The sequence below is a fragment of the Dendrobates tinctorius genome, unplaced genomic scaffold (assembly GCF_039654945.1).
Source record: "Dendrobates tinctorius isolate UK_male_01 unplaced genomic scaffold, ASM3965494v1 ptg000388l, whole genome shotgun sequence".
In the NCBI taxonomy this organism is placed as follows: domain Eukaryota; kingdom Metazoa; phylum Chordata; class Amphibia; order Anura; family Dendrobatidae; genus Dendrobates; species Dendrobates tinctorius.
This window is the reverse complement of record NW_027362054.1, coordinates 2,665,623-2,686,378: the sequence shown is the minus strand read 5'-3', so window position 1 is coordinate 2,686,378 and position 20,756 is coordinate 2,665,623. Positions and strand designations below refer to the sequence as shown.

The window sequence follows — 20,756 nt, the reverse complement described above, 5'->3', positions numbered from 1 at the left end:
AAAGAGCGACCAGAATGGTGACCGGTCTGCAAACCCTGTCTTATGAGGAAAGGTTGCAGGATTTGGGAATGTTTAGTTTGAAAAAGAGAAGACTGAGAGGAGACTTAATAGCGGTCTACAAATATCTAAAGGGCTGTCACATTGTAGAAGGATCAACTTTATTCTCATTTGCACAAGGAAAGACTAGAAGCAATGGGATGAAACTGAATGAGAGGAGACACAGAATAGATATTAGAAAAAACTTTTTGACAGTTAGAGTGATCAATGAGTGGAACAGGCTGCCACGAGAAGTGGTGAGTTCTCCTTCAATGGAAGTCTTCAAACAGAGGCTGGGCAGACATCTGACTGGGATGATTTAGCGAATCCTGCTTTGAGCAGGGGGTTGGACCAGATGGCCCAGGAGGTCCTTTCCAACTCTATGATTCTATGATTCTTAAGTTTAATTTCACTTGCAGTACAGAATGGATCAGTACACACATCTGACAAGACCATGTGAGCAACATCATGAAGAGGCATTTATAAAGGAACATCACACTGGTCCTACTCTTAAGGTTATGGTGTGGGGTGGAATAATGTATGAAAGTCCGACCCCTCTAGACTTCATTCCAGGTACACTAACAGCCCAGCGTTACATTGATTTAGACTTAGAACCAGGGAATCAGTGGTATGGCCATTTCTCCAAAGTGTCCCAGGAGCCATCTTTCAACAATGATAATCTAAATAAATTCATTTGGTGTGATGTTTGGTGTGACCCTTTGACTTAAACAGAATCTAGGTAAACTTGCACACAGTTTTTGATTTTGCTCAGCAGGGAGGTTGTTTCCATCTACAGTGGCTTACAGTATTTTTGTAATACGATTTGTGTATGATGTATCAGCAGTAATCTAAGGTGATGAAGTGAGGAAAATATAGGGATAAATTAAATTTATGTGATCAAATAACAATAAAAATTGGCATGTGCATATGTATTCACCCCTTTTACTATGAAGCCCCTAAAAATTTCTGGTGCAAGCAATTACCTTCATAAGTCAGATCGGAAAGGAAGTCTGTTGTGAGTTCATTTTCCCCTTCGTCACTGAGGTCTGGTGAACTCCCTATTCTGGTAAAGGAAGGTAATGAGCCTGATTATCAGGCACCTGAGCCTAATGAGGATGACTGGCTGAGTGGAGTCACGGACTGGATATAAGGCTGCCGACGCCCTTCTGCCCTGCGGGTGATTTCTCTGTGGACTTCTAGGACACCAGTCTGATTCCTGCTCCTCTAAAGCTAAGTTTTCTGTTTTGCCTGTTTGCATTTTTGTTTTGTTTTTTGTTTTCCTTGCTTTACTGTATTCTGCCATTCCCTGCTGGGGTGAGCTGAATCTCCTTTTGCCTGTAGCTCTGTCTTCAGAATATTCCTGAGTACTGACATAGCTTTTTTGAAGCCTAGCGTCTTCAGGGCCTTTTTCACTGTCAGTCTGTTGGCTCTTATTTTCATAGGGTTTTTCACGGATTGCAGACAGCAGCCTTCCTGTCCTTTTCTATCTAGTTAGCTTGGGCCCCGTCTTTGCTCAGTCTGTCTTTCTGTCTGTGTTAGTATTTTCATCTTGCTTCACCGTCATTATATGTTGGGGGCTGCCTATTGCTTTGGGGTCTGCTCTGGGGCAGTTTAGATTTCCCCTTTCTTTCTTTAGGCCTATTTAATTCTCCGGCTGTGATCGAGGGGTCTAGGGCATCGTAGGAACCCCCCACGGCTACTGCTAGTTGTGTTGATAGGTTCAGGGGTCTGCAATCCGATAGCTGCCAACTTCTCTGGTTTTCTGGACTTAGCTAGCATTTCTGTTTTTGCCTCCTACGGTGACTCAATCATAACAGAAGTCCACCTGTGTGCAATCTAAGTGTCACAGGGTCGGTCAGTATATGCAAACCTTCTCAGAAAGCCCACAGAGGCTGTAACACCATTAAGCAAGAAACACCACTAACCAAACAACACCAGAAAGACCAATGAGATCTCCAAACAAGTCACGGACAAAGTTGTTGAGAAGTACAAGTCAGGTCTGGGTTATAAAAAATATCCCAATTTCTGATCATCACTCAGAGCACCATTAAATCCATTATCAGCAAATGGAGAGAACATGGTACCACAACAAACATGCTATGAGCGGGCCGGCCAGGCAAGGAAAGCGTTAATCAGAGAGGCAGCACAGAGACTAAAGGGTAACTCTGAAGGTGCTGCAGAGTTACCAGAGACTGGAGTATCTGTCCATACAACCACAATAAGTTGTACACTCCATAGAGGTGGCCTTTATGAAAGAGTGGGCTGAAAAAAGCCTTTACTTACACAAAAAAAATTGTATGGCTCATTTTTAGTTTGCCAAAAGACATGTGAGAGACTCCCCAAATGTATGGAGAAAGGTGTTGTGGTCAGTTGAGACCAAAATTAAATGTTATGTCTGATACCAAACCAACACAGCTCATTACCCCAAGAACAGCATCCACATAGTGTAATATGTTGGTGGCAGCACCATACTGTGTGAATGTTTTTCAGCAGCAGGGACAAGGAAAATGGTCTGAGTTGAGGGGAATATGGATGGTGCAAAATAAAGGGATATTCTTCAGAAAAATCTGTTTCAGTGATTTGAGAATGGGACAGAAGTTCACCTTCCAACAAGACAACGACCTAAAGCATACTGCTAAAGCAACACACAAGTGGTTTAAGGGCAAACATGTAAATGTTTTGGAATGGCCTAGTCAGAGCCCAGACCTTAATCCTATTGTGCAGAAGAGAATCTGTGGTCAGACTAGAAGATTGCTGTTTATCAGAGGAAACCGTCTAATTTGAAGGAGCTGGAGCAGTTTTGCTTTGAGGAATGGGCAAAAATCCCAAAGATGTGGACAGCTCATAGAGACATATCCAAAGCAACATACAGCTGTCATTGTCACAAAAGTAGGATTTATAAAGTACTGACTTAAGGGGATGAATAGTTGTGCACACTAAAGTTTTAATTTTTTGTCCTATTTGTTGTTTGATTCACAATAAAATGAAAACCAAATGTTCATAGTTTAAGGTATGTTCTTTACATGAACTGATGCAAACTCTCAAAAAAAAACAGTGAAACTGCAGGTTGTGAGGTAGCAAAACAAGAAAAATGCCACGGAGGTGAATACTTTTGTAAGCCACTGTAGGAGATCTAACCACAGATCTTTTGTGGATGTAAGCTTGCCAAATCCTTTAAGGTACTGTCACACTTAGCGATGTACCAGCGATCCTGACCAGCGATATGACGCGGTCAGGATCGCTGGTGCATCGCTAAGTGGTCGCTAGTGAGCTGCCACACAGGCAGATATCACTAGCGACATCGCTGGGGATGGCGGTCGCTACTTACCTGTCAGACGAGGCGATCCTGCGTCCTCTCGCCCGCGTCCACACATCGCTCGTCTCCACAGCAGGAAGCGCAACAGGAAGCTGACGACGAGAAACAGTCCTGGATGTTCTCGCGCGATCAGCGATAACCAGTGGGGGAGCGGGTTGTAGGTAAGTATCACACACAGCGATATCGCTAGCAATATCGCTATAACGTCACAAGTTATAGCGATATTGCTAGCGATATCGCTTAGTGTGACATGCCCTTTAGTCTTTTCATATAATCTCAGACAGACTCAATGATGTTGAGATCAGGGCTCAGTGGGGCTATGTAATCATTTTCAAGACTCCTTGTTTTTTATGCGAAAGATAGTTCTTAATGACATTAAGTGCATGTTTGGGGTCGCTGTCCTGCTCTAAAAAAATTTGGAAACCAATAAAATGCCTTTCTCATGGCATTACAAGATGGATAAGAATCTGCCTGTATTTCTCAACTTTGAGGACACTAATAATAATAACCAAATCACCAATTCTATTTGCTGAAATGCAACCCCAAACTTGCAAATGAATCTCCGCTATGCTTTACTGTTGCCTGCAGATACTCATTATTATACTGTTCTCCAATCCTTTGGTGAACAAATTGCCTTCTATTACAGCCAAATATTTCAAATTTTGACACATGAGTCACATGCTGCACTAAGTTTTCTTGGTCGACCTTTGTATCTATGGCCCCCAATATTTCCCAGTTCTTTGTGTCACTTTAAAGGAGCATGAACAGCACATTTCAAAATCTCAGTCTGCATCTGTGTTTTTGCAGTGCTTAATCTTGTCATTGTGTATGACCTGTAACATGAAACTGTCTTCCACACTTTCACCTTTCTAGCAGAGTTTTGCTGTCCCTCACCCAGTCTTGTTTGTTTTAATGTTTTATTTATTGAAATCTGCAAGTTACATCCGAAAGAAAGCAATCAACAGGGTAGCTTACAAAATTATTATATAACCTACAAATTCCACTTTTCGGGAGATAAACAGATAGTTTGAAATATCAATTCATGGCAAAAACTATTGATATATAGAGGTTTAAGGACACCAACAGCCTTAAAGGAACTTCCAGCAGCAGGATTATCTGGGTTCAAATCTGGGTTCTTCCCATCCACACGCCCCTGCTACATCACATATGCCATGATTTCAAACAAAGATGAAGAAGAACAAAAAAGAAGAAAAGAGAAGAGAAAAAAAAAACAGTATAGGGAGTAAAGGGACAGGAGGTCAAGTAATTAGAGGAAGAAGTTGGGATATAGGGGTGGAATATAAGGGAGATAAGGGGAGGGGGGGGGGAACACCAGGCAACAAGGATTTCGTCCACTCTGATAAAGCCAAGCAAGGAGGCCACCATAGCCTTATCAACTTCTACTAATGGATCTGAATCGGGTCCATGGGTGCCATACTCTTTCAAAAGCTGAAAGTGAGCCATTCACCAAGGCAGCCAGTTTGGCTACTTGATATAGCATATCTACCTTCTCTTGCAATTGGGATATAGATGGAATGGTAGTTGACTTCCAGTTCATAGGTATCAAAAGTTTCGCTGCTGAAAGAATGTGTTGAGTCAACAGAGCAGTATTTTTATGTCCAGTCGGTGACAGAAAATTTAAAAGCACTATCTCCGGTGTCAAAGTAAGCTTTTTGCCCACAATTTCCCCGATATAATCCTCTACTAGTCGCCAGAACTGCAGCAGGGGTGGACAGGACCACCACATATGTAAGTATGTTCCCTCCGAATCACAGCATCTCCAGCATCTAGCAGAAGACCCCGTCCGCCAATAAGTGTTCTGCTGTGGTGTAATATACCATCTGGCGACTATTTTAAAGGAATTCTCTTGTGCTCTAACACATTGTGATGGGCCATGAGATGAATTATAAATGTGTGATATTTGATTTGGGGTAAACTTGAATCCCAAATCCTTTTCCCAATGTGTTATATAAGCTCTTTTGAGACAACAGTCAGTTATATTTAAAATCTGGTAAATAGACGACATTATCTTTTTGGGTTTATCCTTTGTTGCACAGAGAGTCTCAAATGCAGTCAGTGGGCGGGTAACGTCTGCTCCTAAAAGATACCGTGCCAAGGAGTCTCTTATAGAGCCGAATTGTATAAAGGTCTAGTTGGAAAGCCCTGGTTGCTTCTTCAGTTCCTGAAAGGAGGGGAGTGCCCCGTCCGCCAAGAGGTCATCAACCGCTACATTTGCCAGGGAACCGGGTTTGATTACATCACTGTCTCGGGAATAAGATGCATGTGGCATTATATCTGCCAACTTGAGTAAGGGGGACAAAGGGGGAACTAGAGTTTTCACCAATCCCTTCCATAATTTTAAGGTAGCTTTGGTGTGTATATTAGGTAGATTTTTGTTTATGTTTTTACAAGGATATGCCAAAAGGATGGATCTCAGGGGATAAGGTGCTAGGGCTTCCTCCACCTCAATCCACTGCTTATTGTTAGGAGACCGTAACAGGTCTACCACTCTGGTAAGCATTGTCGCTTGGTAGTACCTCATTATGTCTGGTGCACCCATCCCACCCCTTGATTTGTTTAATGTTAATGTCCTGTATGCTAATCGGGGCTTTTGCTTTTTCCAAACATATCTGCGGAATAATGTATTAATTTTAAAAAGATACGATTTGGGGATGGTTATAGGGAGCATTTGGAAAATATATATAAACTTGGGTAAGATTAGGCTCTTCAGTAAATTTTTCCTTCCCATCCACGACACATACGAGTCCCTCCATGATTTCATGATGGTTTCTACTGAGACAATTAGGGGGGGAATATTCTGTTGAAAAAGGTCTCTATCCGATCTTCCTATCTTTACACCTAAATATTTGATATATTGTTTTGGCCAGGTGAATGGGTATGTACTTTTTAGTTTAGCTAAGGTATTCGGGGATATATGTATGTCTAGCGCTTCCGACTTAGACATATTTACTTTAAAATTGGAAATTTTGCTATATTGATCTATAAGAGCCATCAATGTTGGGAGTCCCAGCAAAGGATTAGTCATCAAGACTAAAAGATCGTCCGCAAATGCCGCTATTTTATAGTGTGTCTTATTGATGCGAATACCCTCTATTCCCTCATGTACTTGTATGGCCTTTAAGAGAGGTTCCATTGCTAGCACAAATAACAACGGGGATAGGGGACAGCCCTGTCTTGTTCCGTTCTTTATAGTAAATGCATCTGTTGTAAAATCGTTAATCCTAATATGTGCTGTGGGCTTATCGTACATTGCCATTACGGCTGCTATAAACGCTTCGGGTATCTCAAACTTGATCAGCACTTCCCGTAGGTATACCCAGTCCACCCTGTCAAAGGCCTTCTCTGCATCTGTTCCAAGAAGCATCAATGGTAGTTTACGATTTTTTGCGTATTGAAGAAGGTGCAATACTTTATGGACATTATCCCTTCCCTCCCTTCCACCCACAAACCCGGTCTGATTTAAGGAAATCAAATTTGGCAATGACTTGGCCATTCTTTTTGCCATCAGCCCTGCTAGGATTTTTAGGTCCACATTAAGGAGAGAGATTGGCCTATAGCTACTACATTGTTCAGGATCCTTCCCCTCTTTGTGTATTAGGGATATTCTGGCTGTAAGCATTTGGTTTGGCAATGGGTGGCCTTGTAAAACTGCGTTGCAAACGTTCAATAAATGTGGGAGTAGGAGGCCAGAGAAGGATTTATAGTAAAGTGCTGAGAATCCATCTGGACCGGGCGCTTTCCCCTTCGGGCACTTTGACAGGGCGGACTGCAACTCCCCCAGTGAAAAAGGTCTAGTAAGATATTGTTTTTGGGAATCAGACAAGACAGGCAGATCTAAAGTGCTTAGGAAGGACCTAGTGTCCATGCTTCTTTTAAGTGCGGAATCGGCGTTATCTTCCGGACGGAGATTATATAATTTCTTATAGTAGTCAAGGAATGCCCGCTCCATGTGCTCAGGAGCTTGCGAGCTGAACCCTTGTTCATTCTTAATTGAGTTAATCAGCGTACGTGACTGCCGCTTCCTTAGTTGCGATAACATTAATTTGGATGCTTTGTCTCCATGGACGTACATTCTGTTTTTCCATGTTGCATATAGCTTAGCAGATCTCGAGTTTAATATGTCTTTAAGTTGCTGTCTTTTTTGTTGCAGCTTCTCTAAGCTATGTTGATCTATTTTATGTTTATGTGTAAGCTCCAGCTGTGATATACTATCATAAAGATCCTGGATTTCTTTTTGTTGCAGTTTATTTAGAAAGGAAGTGATAGATATCAACTCCCCTCTGACAACTGACTTATGTGCTTCCCATAGTATCTGTGAGGAAATTTCTGGTGAAGCATTTTGCTCAAAATATTGGGAGAGCACTTTGTTTATACGTGTCTGTACCTCGGTACTTCCAAGTACTGACTCATTGAGCCGCCATACTCTATGTCGGGGAAAGGCTTTAGATAATGAGAATTTTAACAAAACCGAAGAGTGATCGGAATAAATATTCGGAATTATTTTCGCCTGTTGTATATTGGCAAGCATTTTACTGGATATAAAAATATAGTCTAAACGGTGGTAAGATTTATGAGGGTGGGAGTAGAAGGTGTAGTCTCGGTCAGAGGGGTTTAGATATCTCCATGTGTCAATCAATTGTAGAGATCCCAGTTGTGACTTTATTCTGTAAAGATCTTTAGGTGAGAGCGAACTTTTCTGTTTAGTCGTGTCTAGCAAAGGCTCTAATGCAACATTCAAGTCCCCACCCACTATCAATGCACCCTCTCTAAAGCCATCAATTTTTTTCAGTGTTGAGAGTACCCATCTCAATAGTTTTTTATTTGGTGCGTATAAACTGCACAATGTTACCAGGGCACCGTTTAGTAGGCCTTTGACAAAGATGTAACGACCCTGAGGGTCCGCCATAGTTTCTCTTAGCTGGAAGGGCACTCCCCTTGCCACTGCTATTGACACTCCTCTGGAACCGGACTGGGTGGTTGTCGCATGAAACCATTTATCGTAAATCGAGCTTTCAAAGGAGGGCAATTTATCCGGTTTGAAGTGCGTTTCCTGAATAAGCAATACTGCTGCCTGCTGTTTTTTGAATAGTTGTAATGTGTGGCGTCTAGTGTTTGGAGAGTTCAGCCCATGTGCGTTAAAAGAGATGAATGTGTGTACCTTATCCGAATCCATCATGTTTCTGTACACAGCAGCATCCTTGCAGCTCACGACGGGGACGAACCCTTGTGCCTATAGGTGTGGGGAGGGGGTCTAGGACAAGTAGACCAGACGAAAGAAAGAAAAGGGTAGAGAAAACAGAAAGGTAAAGAGGGGGAGAACACAATATTAACATTATCCATGTTATTAAGTTGCACAATATCATTGACCAATATGCCAACGTACCATAGTTACCTACTGACATTGTTTCATAGAATGCCAGCTTGAGGAAAATTCCAATCAGCCTATAAACTAAATATGAAATATGAAATGCTCCATTCTAGGAGAATGCCCAGTTTGGGCTGTAACTAAATCTAGGTTGAAACCTTACAACGAATTATTGGATAGATGTGGCAGCAGTGCTTACCCATATTTGGAAAAGCACGCCAACCCCATCAGATTTGCTTCAACCACATTCAATACCCCAACTGGGGTAGACACCAAGAAAAACTTAACTGCAAAATCTGGGTCTAACCCAAAGATCAAGTATTGTCTCTGGAGTCCTTAGGAAGCGAGGTCTTTGTCAGCTTCCTTTTCAGCCTTTGTGATTTTGGCGTCAGGGCTATCTGCCACGCCGGGTCATCTGGCAGCGGATGCAATAGGGTCGCCGAATGAAAGGACTCCAGATCCGGGTAGGCCTCCAGCTCAATCCCCAAGGACTCACATGCCTCTTTGATGTCTTGTGATGTTCTTGCTGAGATACCTTTTTCTCCATTTGTGATATGTACTCCAAACGGGAACAACCATCTAAAACGGACGCCTTTTTTTATCAATGCTTCAGTGAACGGTTTCAAGATCCTCCGCTTCCTGAGAGTGCTGGCCGATAAATCCTGGAAAAGTTTAATTTGTGAGCCTTCATACGAGATCTCCTGCGCCTCCCGCGCTCTGCGAAGAACTAAGTCTTTTGCTCGATAATCGAGGAAGCGACAGATCACATCTCGTGGAGTTTCCCCTTGAGAAGGCCTCGGACGCAATGCTCTGTGTACTCTCACCAGTTCAATTTCCTGCGGATCTGATTCATTAAGTAGTTCTTTGAATATCTCTTGTGTTGCTTTCCATAACGCCTCAACGGCCACCGTTTCAGAAAGGCCTTTAACTCTTATGTTGTTACGACGTTCTCTGTTCTCATGATCTTCTAGCACCGTGTGAATTGTATGTAGTTGGATTTCATGGACTTTTAAAGAGTCTAGTACAGCGTTCGAACTTTGCGTCATGGCAACTTGCGAATTTTCCAATGTCTCAAGTCTGTGGCCTTGAAGTTTTAGGTCGTGTTTTATCTCTGCAAGTTCTTGTCCTATTGGCTCAAGAGCTTTAGACAATATACGTTTGATGAACGAACGAGTGACTAAGGCCTCTCTCGCTGTGCTGCCCGTGTCAGAGTCACTCTCCGGTTCAGAATCTGAATCTCCTAATGAGGTCAAATCACGAAGCTTGGATGGTTTAAGAGAATCTGACGGAACCGTTTGTTTTGTAAGAAAGTCATCCATGTCTGTTTGCGTAGTGGACTTTGTAGGTTTGGGCATGCTTTTTTGCGTTTTTACGCTGGATCTCCCCATTTTTGCAGTTATCTAAAGCAGAGAAGAATAGAGCAGTTTGAAGATTAGAATTCCTCTCGCTGGCTATGAATTTAGCTAATGTTCCATTTTATGCCCAATCTTATAAGTGATAAACAATGGAAAGAGATGTCGTTCTGGCTCTGGTCACTAGATGGCAGTCTATAACCACTTTCTGCTGGTTTTCCAGAGAATCCTCTCTTATATTCGTACAGCTAGGTATAACATGGGTCAATTAGAAAGCAAATAAGGGGGGGATGAAAGATGTAGGGACAGCACTGGTGGGGGGGGAGCGCTTAATACAGATCTAAGGCTCCTTATATTACTCCCTTCTCTCCTCGCACCCCTCGGGTCAGACAGTCTCAGGCCCCCACTTGATTAATTGATTATCTCCTTCATTGCTACGGAGTTAGGGAGAATGACCATGCTCTCCTGGTCCTCTGTCCCCTGAATCAGACCCCTCTGCTTAAGACACTCCGTCACCTTGCTTCTGTTATTTCAATGTTACCTCAGCTCCAGGAGACGCTTGAATTCCTCAGATCTCTCTCACTGACTGCAGAGAGGGGAGGAGGCTGAAGCGTGCCGCTGCACGTCTATTCTAGGTCCCGGGCCGCGTGTCTTCTGCAAGCCCGACGGGACTATTTTCAATGCTGCGGCGTGATACACACTCTCTGTAGCCGTCCCCCAGCTATGAGAATAGTAGCGATTTTATGTGTCCTGGTCAGGGGGTTTCGCAATGGTACCTTATTTGCAGGGGAGGGTTAGCTCCGGGGTCTCTCTTATCTGACAGCCTTGGGTCAGGGGTGAAGTCCTCTACCCGAGGCGATGGTGCTGTTAGCAGTATATCCTTCCGCCACTCCGGCAATCTCCCGCCTGCAGGGCCACAGTTATATGAATCCCTTCTTTATCCCGAACGTGACTTGCCACTCAGGGTCTATGCGATCCAGTGGGGTCCTGGTTTGGGTTGTAATGCGGGGATGGTATAAAAAGAAGGCTCTGGTGATATTAGAGCCCCTTTTGGTGCATTTGTCCGGGAGCTCAGGTTTCCTGCTTCTTGCTCCACCAACGTTCAGGCTCCGCCCCGTCCCTCACCCAGTCTTAAGCCTCAGTATATACAGTAGGGAACATAAGTATTTGATGCACTGCTGATTTTGCAAGCTTTCCTGTCTACAAAGAATATTATGAGAGACAGAATTTTAAAATGTTTTCTACAAAATTAATTAGCATTTTATTGCATGAAATAGGTGAGACAATAGCAAAACAGGACACAATATTTGGTACAGAAATCTTTGTTTGCAATTACAGAGGTCAGACATTTCCTGTAGTTCTTGACCAATTTTGCACACACTGCAGCAGGGATTTGTCTCACTCCTCCATAAAGATCTTCTCCAGATCTGTCAGGTTTTGGGGCTGTTGCGGGGTAACATTGAGATTCAGCTACCACAAAAGCTTTTCCACTCCAGGACCTTGAAATGCTTCTTACGGAGCCACTCCTAAGTTGCCCTGGCTGTGTGCTTCGTATCATTGTCATGCTGGAAGACCCAGACATGACCCATCTTCAATGTTCTTACTGAAGGAAGTTTCCTTTAATACGGTGTAGTCATCCTCTCCCCTTTGCAGAAAAGCACCCCAGAGTATGATGTTTCCCCCACCATGCTTCACGGTTGGGACGATGTTCTTGGGGTTGTACTTATCCTTCTTCTTCCAACCAAACACGGCGAGTGGAGTTGATACCAAAAAGTTCTATTTTGGTCTCATCTGACCACATGCGCTTCTCCTATGCCATCTCTGGATCATCCAGATGGTCATAGGTGAACTTCAAATGGGCCTGGACATGTGCTGGCACCAAGCTGCTTGCCTATTGTCTTGCAGTCCATCACTGCCTTGTGCAGATCTACACTTTTGTCCCTTGTCTTTTTAGACAAATTTTTGACCTTGGCCATCGTAGACAGGTTGGCATGTGATTGATTAAGTGTGTGGACAGGTGTCTATTATACAGGTAACGAGTTCAATCAGGTGCAATTAATACATTCAATGAGTGCAGTGTAGGAGGGCTTCTTAAAGAAAAACTAACAGGTCTATTAGAGCCAGAATTCTTACTGGTTGGTAGGTGATCAAATATTTATTTCATGCAATAAAATGCAATTTCATTATTTAAAAATCATACAATGTGATTTTCTGATTTTTATTTTTAGATTCTCTCTCACAGTTGAAGTGTACCTACGATAAAAATTACAGACCTCTTCATTCTTTGTAGGTGGGAAAACTTGCAAAATTGGCAGTGTATGAAATATATATTATTCCGACTGTATAAACATTGTACTTTTACAGAGAATGAAAAAATGAAATGTTTATGTGATTTTTTTTTAATATGCTTGTATTATTTTAAGTGCCCAATATACCTATTCTTTTAGTGAGACTTAATCATTTTGTAGTTTATTAGATTTATACTTGTGGCGAACAACTATTTATACTGAATACTAACAATATGAATGCAAGAAATGAGGTATTACTAAGTATTTTATTTGTGAACCTCGTTGTTTGCATTCATATAATCAGTATTCATTCAGCTAGCTGAAATCTTGTGGGTTTTCTTTTTAAGCTATACGCTGGCAATTTTGCCCCTATTCATTGATTAATTTATCAACTTATACATATATTTATATATATACATAGTTTTATATTATTCGGCTAGCTGATTGCTACTATATATATTTCTACAAATTATTTATCCCAGGTTCTTGGACTGTACATACATGTTGCACTTGCACTTTTTTTAAAATCAACTTGATTATTCCCTCTGGTCTACTACCATATCCATTCTTTCATAGACTATCTTTATTGCAGCCATCCATTGAACTTCATATCCACCTTTTTTGTTTTCCCATTTTTTTCCAATAAATACTAATTATATTTTATTCATTCCCTGTCTTGCATTTTTTTCTTTACTCACATTTTCTTAATGTTATAAATGTATATGTATTGTATTGCATGGTGTGGTTTTTGACTTGATGAAGAAGCCTGTAGTACATCGAAACATTTAGGCTAAATAAAGAAACCGCAAATAACCAGTTGTGTAGACCTGGATTCATCACATCAATTACCACAATATTCCCTTCCTGTGATTCTTCTGTCTGAGGATGCGTTGGACCTGCAGCAGCTGGATTTTTATGCTATAAAAATGTTGTGTACACATAACTATACTAGGTTAGCATAACCTTTTTAACGGATTGAATTTTTCTCTTGGATAAGACCCTGTTGCACTGTTTTTGCTCCCTAAAATTTATCCTCATTCTACATCTAAAAGCTCTGATTGTGTCAGAACGGCTGCACCCAGTAAACTGAGTGATACTTCGTTGGATCCAGCATCTCTTTTCCTACCTTTTGCTGCTCTCAGATGAGGTATCAAAATCCTGCTGACAAATTACTTTTAAATATGTTGTAAAACTGAATTGTATGTCATAGATAACCCAAGTATTTTTCAACATTGACCTTACCTCTTTTCAGGATAGCATTGTCATGTGGTACTTTGCCCCCGGTCTCCAAAGTGGAACAATTCCAGCGCTGCCCTTTTAACTGGTGCTGACATTCATGGATTGCTATTTGAATTCCCTGTAAAGCTGAAGCTGTCACATCAGGACTGCGCACACAAAGTCCAAGTTGGCGTTTACTTAAGCCAGGTAATGTCAAACAGACAGTGTTTGGAGTCAGTATGGGATCATTGGGCAACTTTAAACCCAAAATATCATTGCAGAGTACTCTGGAAAGAGAGAAAATATAAGTAAAAGATTACATGGTACAGAAAGATGGACAAAAAGTAGTGTCTTGCATGGAGAGCACAAAAATGCAACTCTCCAATAATGATCAATTTATAGTAGATTTTAACATGACAGCATTGAATACTATGGACTTGTAGTAAGATTTTATGCAAATAGTCATAAATGTTGCAAACTCTATTAAATATTTTTCTACCTATATTCTGTGATAAGATTAAATGGGTTATCCAGGACTATACTGTATATTTTTTTTTTTTACTGCAGTCCTAAGTACTAGCAGGCAGGTCATTGTGCCCAGCTCCAATGTCTCCTGGAATAGAGCAGTAACAACCGCTCCTGCCAGCGATTTAGCTGCACAACCCGTCAACAGAGTGGAACAGAAGAAGAGGAGCTACTCTTAATGTGAATCGTCAGCAGCAGCGGTGAGCGACCACTCTGAGCCGAAACTTGGTAGAACAAAATAGAACAAGCAGGTAGTTACCTTCGTTTTTAGGCACATAGTAAAAAAATATTATAGCACTGGACAAACCCTTTATGCTTGATGAAATTCACAGTATAAATTGTATTGAGCTGGAAGTACTAAAAAACTAAAGGAAACATAACTATAAATACGGTACATTCCTAAATACTTTTATTTAGTAAATCACAACCAATTTTGGAGATAAATTATTATACAATAAGACATTAAAATGGCTGCTGTTTTGTTACATTAATAAAAACCTTTCAGGTGCCTGTGAGTATGTGCAATAGAAGGTTTTGATCCTGTTTCATGCAGATAACATATACCATTTCTGTTTAAGCTATCTCCAAATCACAGCAGCCTCTCAGCATTTAGACATGGTGGACCTCAGTGTGAGCAGCTTCCTCTTACCGCAGCACTCCTGGTATCAACAGAATGGACAGTAGTGTGAGCAGATACTTCCTACCTCAGCACTCCTGGTATCAACAGGGTGGACAACAGTATGAACAGTCTCTTTTTACCTTAGCTCCTCTGGTATCCCCAGTATTAGGTCAGATACACAAGGTGGACATCAGTGTGAACAGCTTCTTATCTCAGCAACCCTTTTATCTCCAGAATTAGATAGGATATAAATGGTAGACAGTATTGTGAAGGGCCTCTTCTTACCTCAGCACCGCTGGTTTCTCCAGTGATAGATCCAATAAACAGGTGGACAATAGTGTGAACAATCTCTTATTATTCTCTGCATCATTGGTATCTCCCTTATTAGATCAGAAAGGCAGAGTGGATAGCAGTGTAAGCAGCCTCTGGTTACCTCGCTAACCCTGGTAACTCCAATATTAGATCATAATATTCACTCAAACAGGCCTTACTACACATGAACACAGGGGGCAGAACTTCCTACTGATTTTCCCAACAGGCACCTGTCATAATATTTTAGAGCATGTCTTTGTCAGATTGCAGATCCCTGATCCTACCACACAACTAGCAGCAGCCGTGGAGCGTACCTACGATGTTCCTAGATGCTTCGTCACAGCCGGAGGACTAAATAAGCCTGAATCATGAAAAGGGGAAAACTAACTGCCCCAGAGCAGACCCCAAAGGAATAGATAGCGCCCACACATGTATTGACGGTGAAACAAGATGAAGGCACAAACACAGGCAGGAAAATAGGCTGAGCAAATGATGGGGCCCAAACTAACTAGAAAGGGAAGGGAAGGAAAGGAAAGACACTATCGTCAATCTGCAAAAAACCCTACAAAAATAATGTCCAACACTTCTGATAGCAAAATTAACCCTGAAGTCACTAGACTTCTCCCACTATATCAGCATTCTGAAATATTCTGAGACAGAGCAAAAAGAGACCAAACTAGTAAGGGACAAAAAGCAAATTGGCAAAATACTGATAAATAAGAGTGGAAATTGAGCACAGCCCCCAGCCGGGGATGGCTGACCACACAAAAAACTGAATAGACCAACAAAATCAAGTGTGAACATTAGCAGAAAAACTTAGCTTTAGATGACTGAAACAGAGCTGAAAACCAAGTGCTGACAAGCCAGAAGGAATCACCAGCAACTGAAAAGGGCGTCGGCTGTCTTAAATCCAATCTGAGACTCCTGAGGTCCAATCGTCATCCTCATTCTCAGGTGGCAGATCTCCACCGATCAAATCAGCCTGACTACCTCCTGTTACCACCAGAGGGAGTCTGGAAGGAGAACTCACAACTGGTGAACCAGAGAATGAACTCACAACAGTACCCCCCCTTGAGGAGGGGTCACTGAAACCTCATCCACGCCACCAGGCCGATCAGGATGGGCCCGGTGAAAAGCACGAACCAATCTATTGGCATGAATATCGAAGGCAGAGACTCAAGAATTATCCTCCTGACCATAACCCTTCCATTTGACCAAATACTGGAGTCTCCGTCTAACCAAATGAGAATCCAATATTTTCTCTACCTCATATTCCACATTGCCTTCAACCAACACAGGCTCAGGAGGTGCTGCCATAGGAACCACTGGCTCAACAAACCTCTTCAACAGAGATTTGTGAAATACGTTATGGATCTTGAACGTAACTGGAAGAGCCAATCAAAACGAAACAGGATTAAGAATTTCCAAAATCTTATATGGACCAATAAATCTTGGCTTAAATTTAGGAGATGCAACCTTCATAGGAATATTCTTAGACGATAACCAAACCATATCACCCACTTTAAACCAGGGACCAATGGTCCTATGCCGGTTGGAAAATCGCTGGGCCTTTTCCTGAGAGAGTGACAACTTATCCACCACTTGGTCCCATATCTGCTGCATTCTCTTAACCACAGTGTCCACACCTGGGCAGGACAAAGATTCCACTTGCCCTGAAGAGAATCGAGGATGAAACCCAAAATTACAGAAAAAGGGTGACATCAAAGTGGCAGAACTAGCTCTATTGTTCAGTGCGAATTCGGCCAAGGGCAAAAATGAGACCCAATCATCCTGATCAGCAGATATAAAACATCTCAAATAAGACTCCAAGGTCTGGTTTGTTCTCTCAGTCTGTCCATTGGTCTGGGGATGAAACGCGGAGGAGAAGGATAACTGAATTCCCAGATTGGAACAAAAGGCTTTCCAGAATCTGGAAACAAACTGGACTCCTATGTCGGACACAATGTTCTCAGGAATCCCATGTAACTGAACCACCTGTTGTAAAAACAAGGGCAGCAACTCAGTGGAAGTTGGCAACTTTGGGAGTGGTACAAGATGGACCATCTTCAAAAATCTATCACAAATCACCCAGATAACAGTCATTCTCTGAGAGACAGGAAGATCAGAAATAAAATCCTTTGAGATATGGGTCCATGGCCTCTTGGGCACCGGGAAGGGCATCAGCAACCCACTAGAACGAGAACAGGGTTTAGACCGAGAACAAGTCCCACAGGACTGTACAAAATTCCTGACATCATGAGATAAGGCAGGCCACCAAAAGAACCGACTCACCAATTCTCTGGTACCAAAAATACCTGGATGACCAGCCAATGCGGAGCAATGAATTTCAGACATCACTCTCTTCCTCCACTGGTCAGGAACATATAATTTTCCCATAGGGCAACGCTCAGGTTTATCCTCCTGAAATTCCTCCAGGGCGCTTCTCAAATCGGGCCAAATGGCAGAAAGAACTACCCCCTCACCTAGGATGGTAGTAGGCTCGGTCACACTAAGAGAATCAGCAAAGAAACTCCTAGAAAGGGCATCTGCCTTAACATTCTTAGTGCCCGGAAGAAAAGAGACCACAAAATTAAAACGCGTGAAAAACAAGGCCCATCTAGCCTGTCTAAGATTCAAGCGTTTGGCCGACTCCAGATAAATCAAATTCTTGTGATCGGTGAGGACCACAACTTGATGTCTAGCTCTCTCCAACCAATGTCTCCACTCCTCACATGCCCACTTCATGGCCAACAATTCCCGATTCCCCACGTCATAGTTCTGTTCAGATGGGGAGAACTTTCGAGAAAAGAAGGCACAGGGATTCATCTTAGAAGTCACAGGGTCTTTTTGGGACAAAACAGCTCCTGCACCAATCTCAGAAGCATCTACCTCCACCTGAAATGGAAGTGAGACATCAGGTTGCCGTAAAACTGGAGCTGAAGTAAATCTCTGCTTAAGCTCCTGAAATGCTGAGATAGCCTCAGGAGACCAATTCAGCACATCAGCGCCCTTCTTGGTCAGATCAGTCAGTGGTTTGACAATACCAGAAAAATTACCTATAAATTTACGATAGAAATTAGCAAAACCCAAAAACTTCTGAAGGGCCTTCAAAGAAGTAGGCTGAACCCAATCATAAATGGCCTGTACCTTGGCCGGGTCCATTTCAATAGTCGATGGAGATAAGATAAATCCCAAAAATGAAATCCTCTGTACACCAAAGAGGCATTTCGATCCCTTAACAAACAGGGAATTCTCCCTCAAAATCCAGAACACAGTCCGGACGTGTTCCACATGAGAATCCCAATCACTAGAAAAGATCAAAATATCATACAGATAGATGATCAAAAACTTATCCACAAAGTCACGGAAAATATCATTCATAAAGGACTGGAAGACAGAAGGGGCATTAGTGAGCCCAAAAGGCATCACCAGGTACTCAAAATGTCCCTCCGGAGTATTAAACGCCATCTTCCATTCATCCCTGTGCTTGATGCGAATAAGATTATATGCCCCCCTGAGGTCAAGCTTAGTAAACCAGCAGGCACTCTTAACTCTGGAGAATAAATCAGACATCAGAGGTAAAGGGTACTGATATTTAACCTTCATCTTGTTAAGGGAACGATAATCAATACACGGTCTTAATGAACCATCTTTCTTCGCCACATAAAAAAAACCCCAGCACCTAAAGGTGACGAGGATGGTCTAATATGACCCTTCTCCAATGACTCCTTAATATAGGATCGCATAGCATCATGTTCTGGTACTGATAAGTTGAAAAGTCGACCCTTGGGAAATTTACACCCAGGCATCAACTCAATTGCACAGTCATAACTCCTATGAGGAGGCAAAGACGCAGACCTGCTCTCACTAAATACATCAGAAAAATCAGCTAGATAATCAGGAATATCATGAGACTGAGGAGAAGTGGAGAAAACAGGAGCGTCCCTAAGAACACACTGACAACCCCAACTCACCACAGACCCAGATTTCAAATCGAAAACTGGATTATGAGTTTGCAACCAAGGAAAACCCAGAACAATCGTATCATGCAAATTATGCAGCACCAAAAATTTACAATTTTCTTGGTGGTCTGGGGCAACTCGCATTGTCACCTGGGTCCAAAACTGAGGTTTATTCTCCGCCAAAGGAGTAGCATCAATGCCCCTCAAAGGAATAGGCGTCCGCAGAGGTGTCATGGAAAAACCACAATGTTTAGCAAAGTCCAAATCCATCAGATTCAACGCTGCTCCTGAATCCACAAAAGCCTTCGTGGAAAACGTGGATAAGGAGCAGATCAGAGTAATTGCCAAAAGAAACTTAGGTTGTATACTGCCCACAGCAAATGTGTGTGCAAAACGTTTCTCTCGTTTTGGGCAGACAGAAATAGTATGAGAGACGTCTCCACAGAAAAAACACAGCTTATTATGCCTTCTAAACTCCTGACGTTGCGCCCTAGACAAAACCCCATCACATTACATAGGTTCAGACGTTTGTTCAAAAGGTGGCAGCGCCTCCCGTGTAGTTTTACGTTCACGTAAATGCCGATCAACTTGAATGGCTAATGACATAGAATCATCCAGACCAGAGGGAACAGGAAATCCCACCATAACATCTTTTACGGTCTCTGATAAACCCTACCGAAAGAGAGCTGCCAATGCACTATAATTCCATGTAGTAAGGACCGCCCACGTTCGGAATTTTTGACAGTATAACTCTGCAGTATCCTGACCCTGGTTTAATGCCAATAGGGATTTCTCAGCTTGATCAATAGCATTAGGTTCATCATACAACAACCCCAAGGCTTGGAAAAATGCATCCACATTAGTCAGAATAGAATTTTCAGGTGTCAGAGAAAAAGCCCAATCCTGGGGATCGCCGCGCAGCAAGGAGATGACAATTTTAACCTGCTGCACAGAGCTCCCTGATGAGTTAGGCTTCAAGGCAAGAAATAATTTACAATTATTCTTAAAATTCAGAAATTTAGACCGATCCCCAGAAAACACATCAGGAATAGGGATCTTAGGTTCAGCAGCATGTGACTGAATGAGGTAGGTGGAAATTCCCTGCACTTCAGCAGCCAGCTTCTCCACACGATCAGACAATTGCTTAATCTCCATTAGGAAAAAGAAAAAAAAATCCTCCTACGGCCCCAGAGAAAAAAGAGGAAAAAATATATGAAAAAAAAAAAAAATTCTGACTTTTTTTTTAACAACTTTTTCCTGCTTTTGAGTACCCTAGAATCTGCGGTATGGCTGGTGATTCTGTTATGAATGGGTCACCGAGGAGAAAAAAGCAAAACAAGCTAAGTCACAGAAAACCAGAGAGGTTGGTAACTATGCAGATTGCAGATCCCTGATCCTACCACACAACTAGCAGCAGCCGTGGATCGTACCTACGATGTTCCTAGATTCTTCGTCACAGCCGGAGGAGTAAATAAGCCTGAAGCATGAAAAGGGGAAAGCTAACTGCCCCAGAGCAGACCCCAAAGGAATAGATAGCCCCCACACATGTATTGACAGTGAAACAAGATGAAGGCACAAACACAGGTAGGAAAATAGGCTGAGCAAACGATGGGGTCCAAACTAACTAGAAAGGAAAGGAAAGACACTGTCTGCAATCTGCAAAAACCCTACAAAAATAATGTCCAACACTTCTGATAGCAAAATTAACCCTGAAGTCACTAGACTTCTCCCACTATATCAGC

General features: G+C 42.3%; 1 protein-coding gene across 5 annotated transcripts in view; it reads right to left on the bottom strand.

The window, feature by feature from the left end:
* Positions 1-20,756, bottom strand: part of WNT10B (Wnt family member 10B) — a 96,827-nt gene that overhangs the window by 14,708 nt on the left and 61,363 nt on the right. For all 5 annotated transcript variants that reach the window (XM_073563451.1, XM_073563454.1, XM_073563450.1 and 2 more), the window contains one exon: positions 13,621-13,883. In XM_073563451.1, coding sequence (XP_073419552.1) covers positions 13,621-13,883 — 263 coding nt within the window. The remainder of the gene's footprint in view (positions 1-13,620; positions 13,884-20,756) is intronic.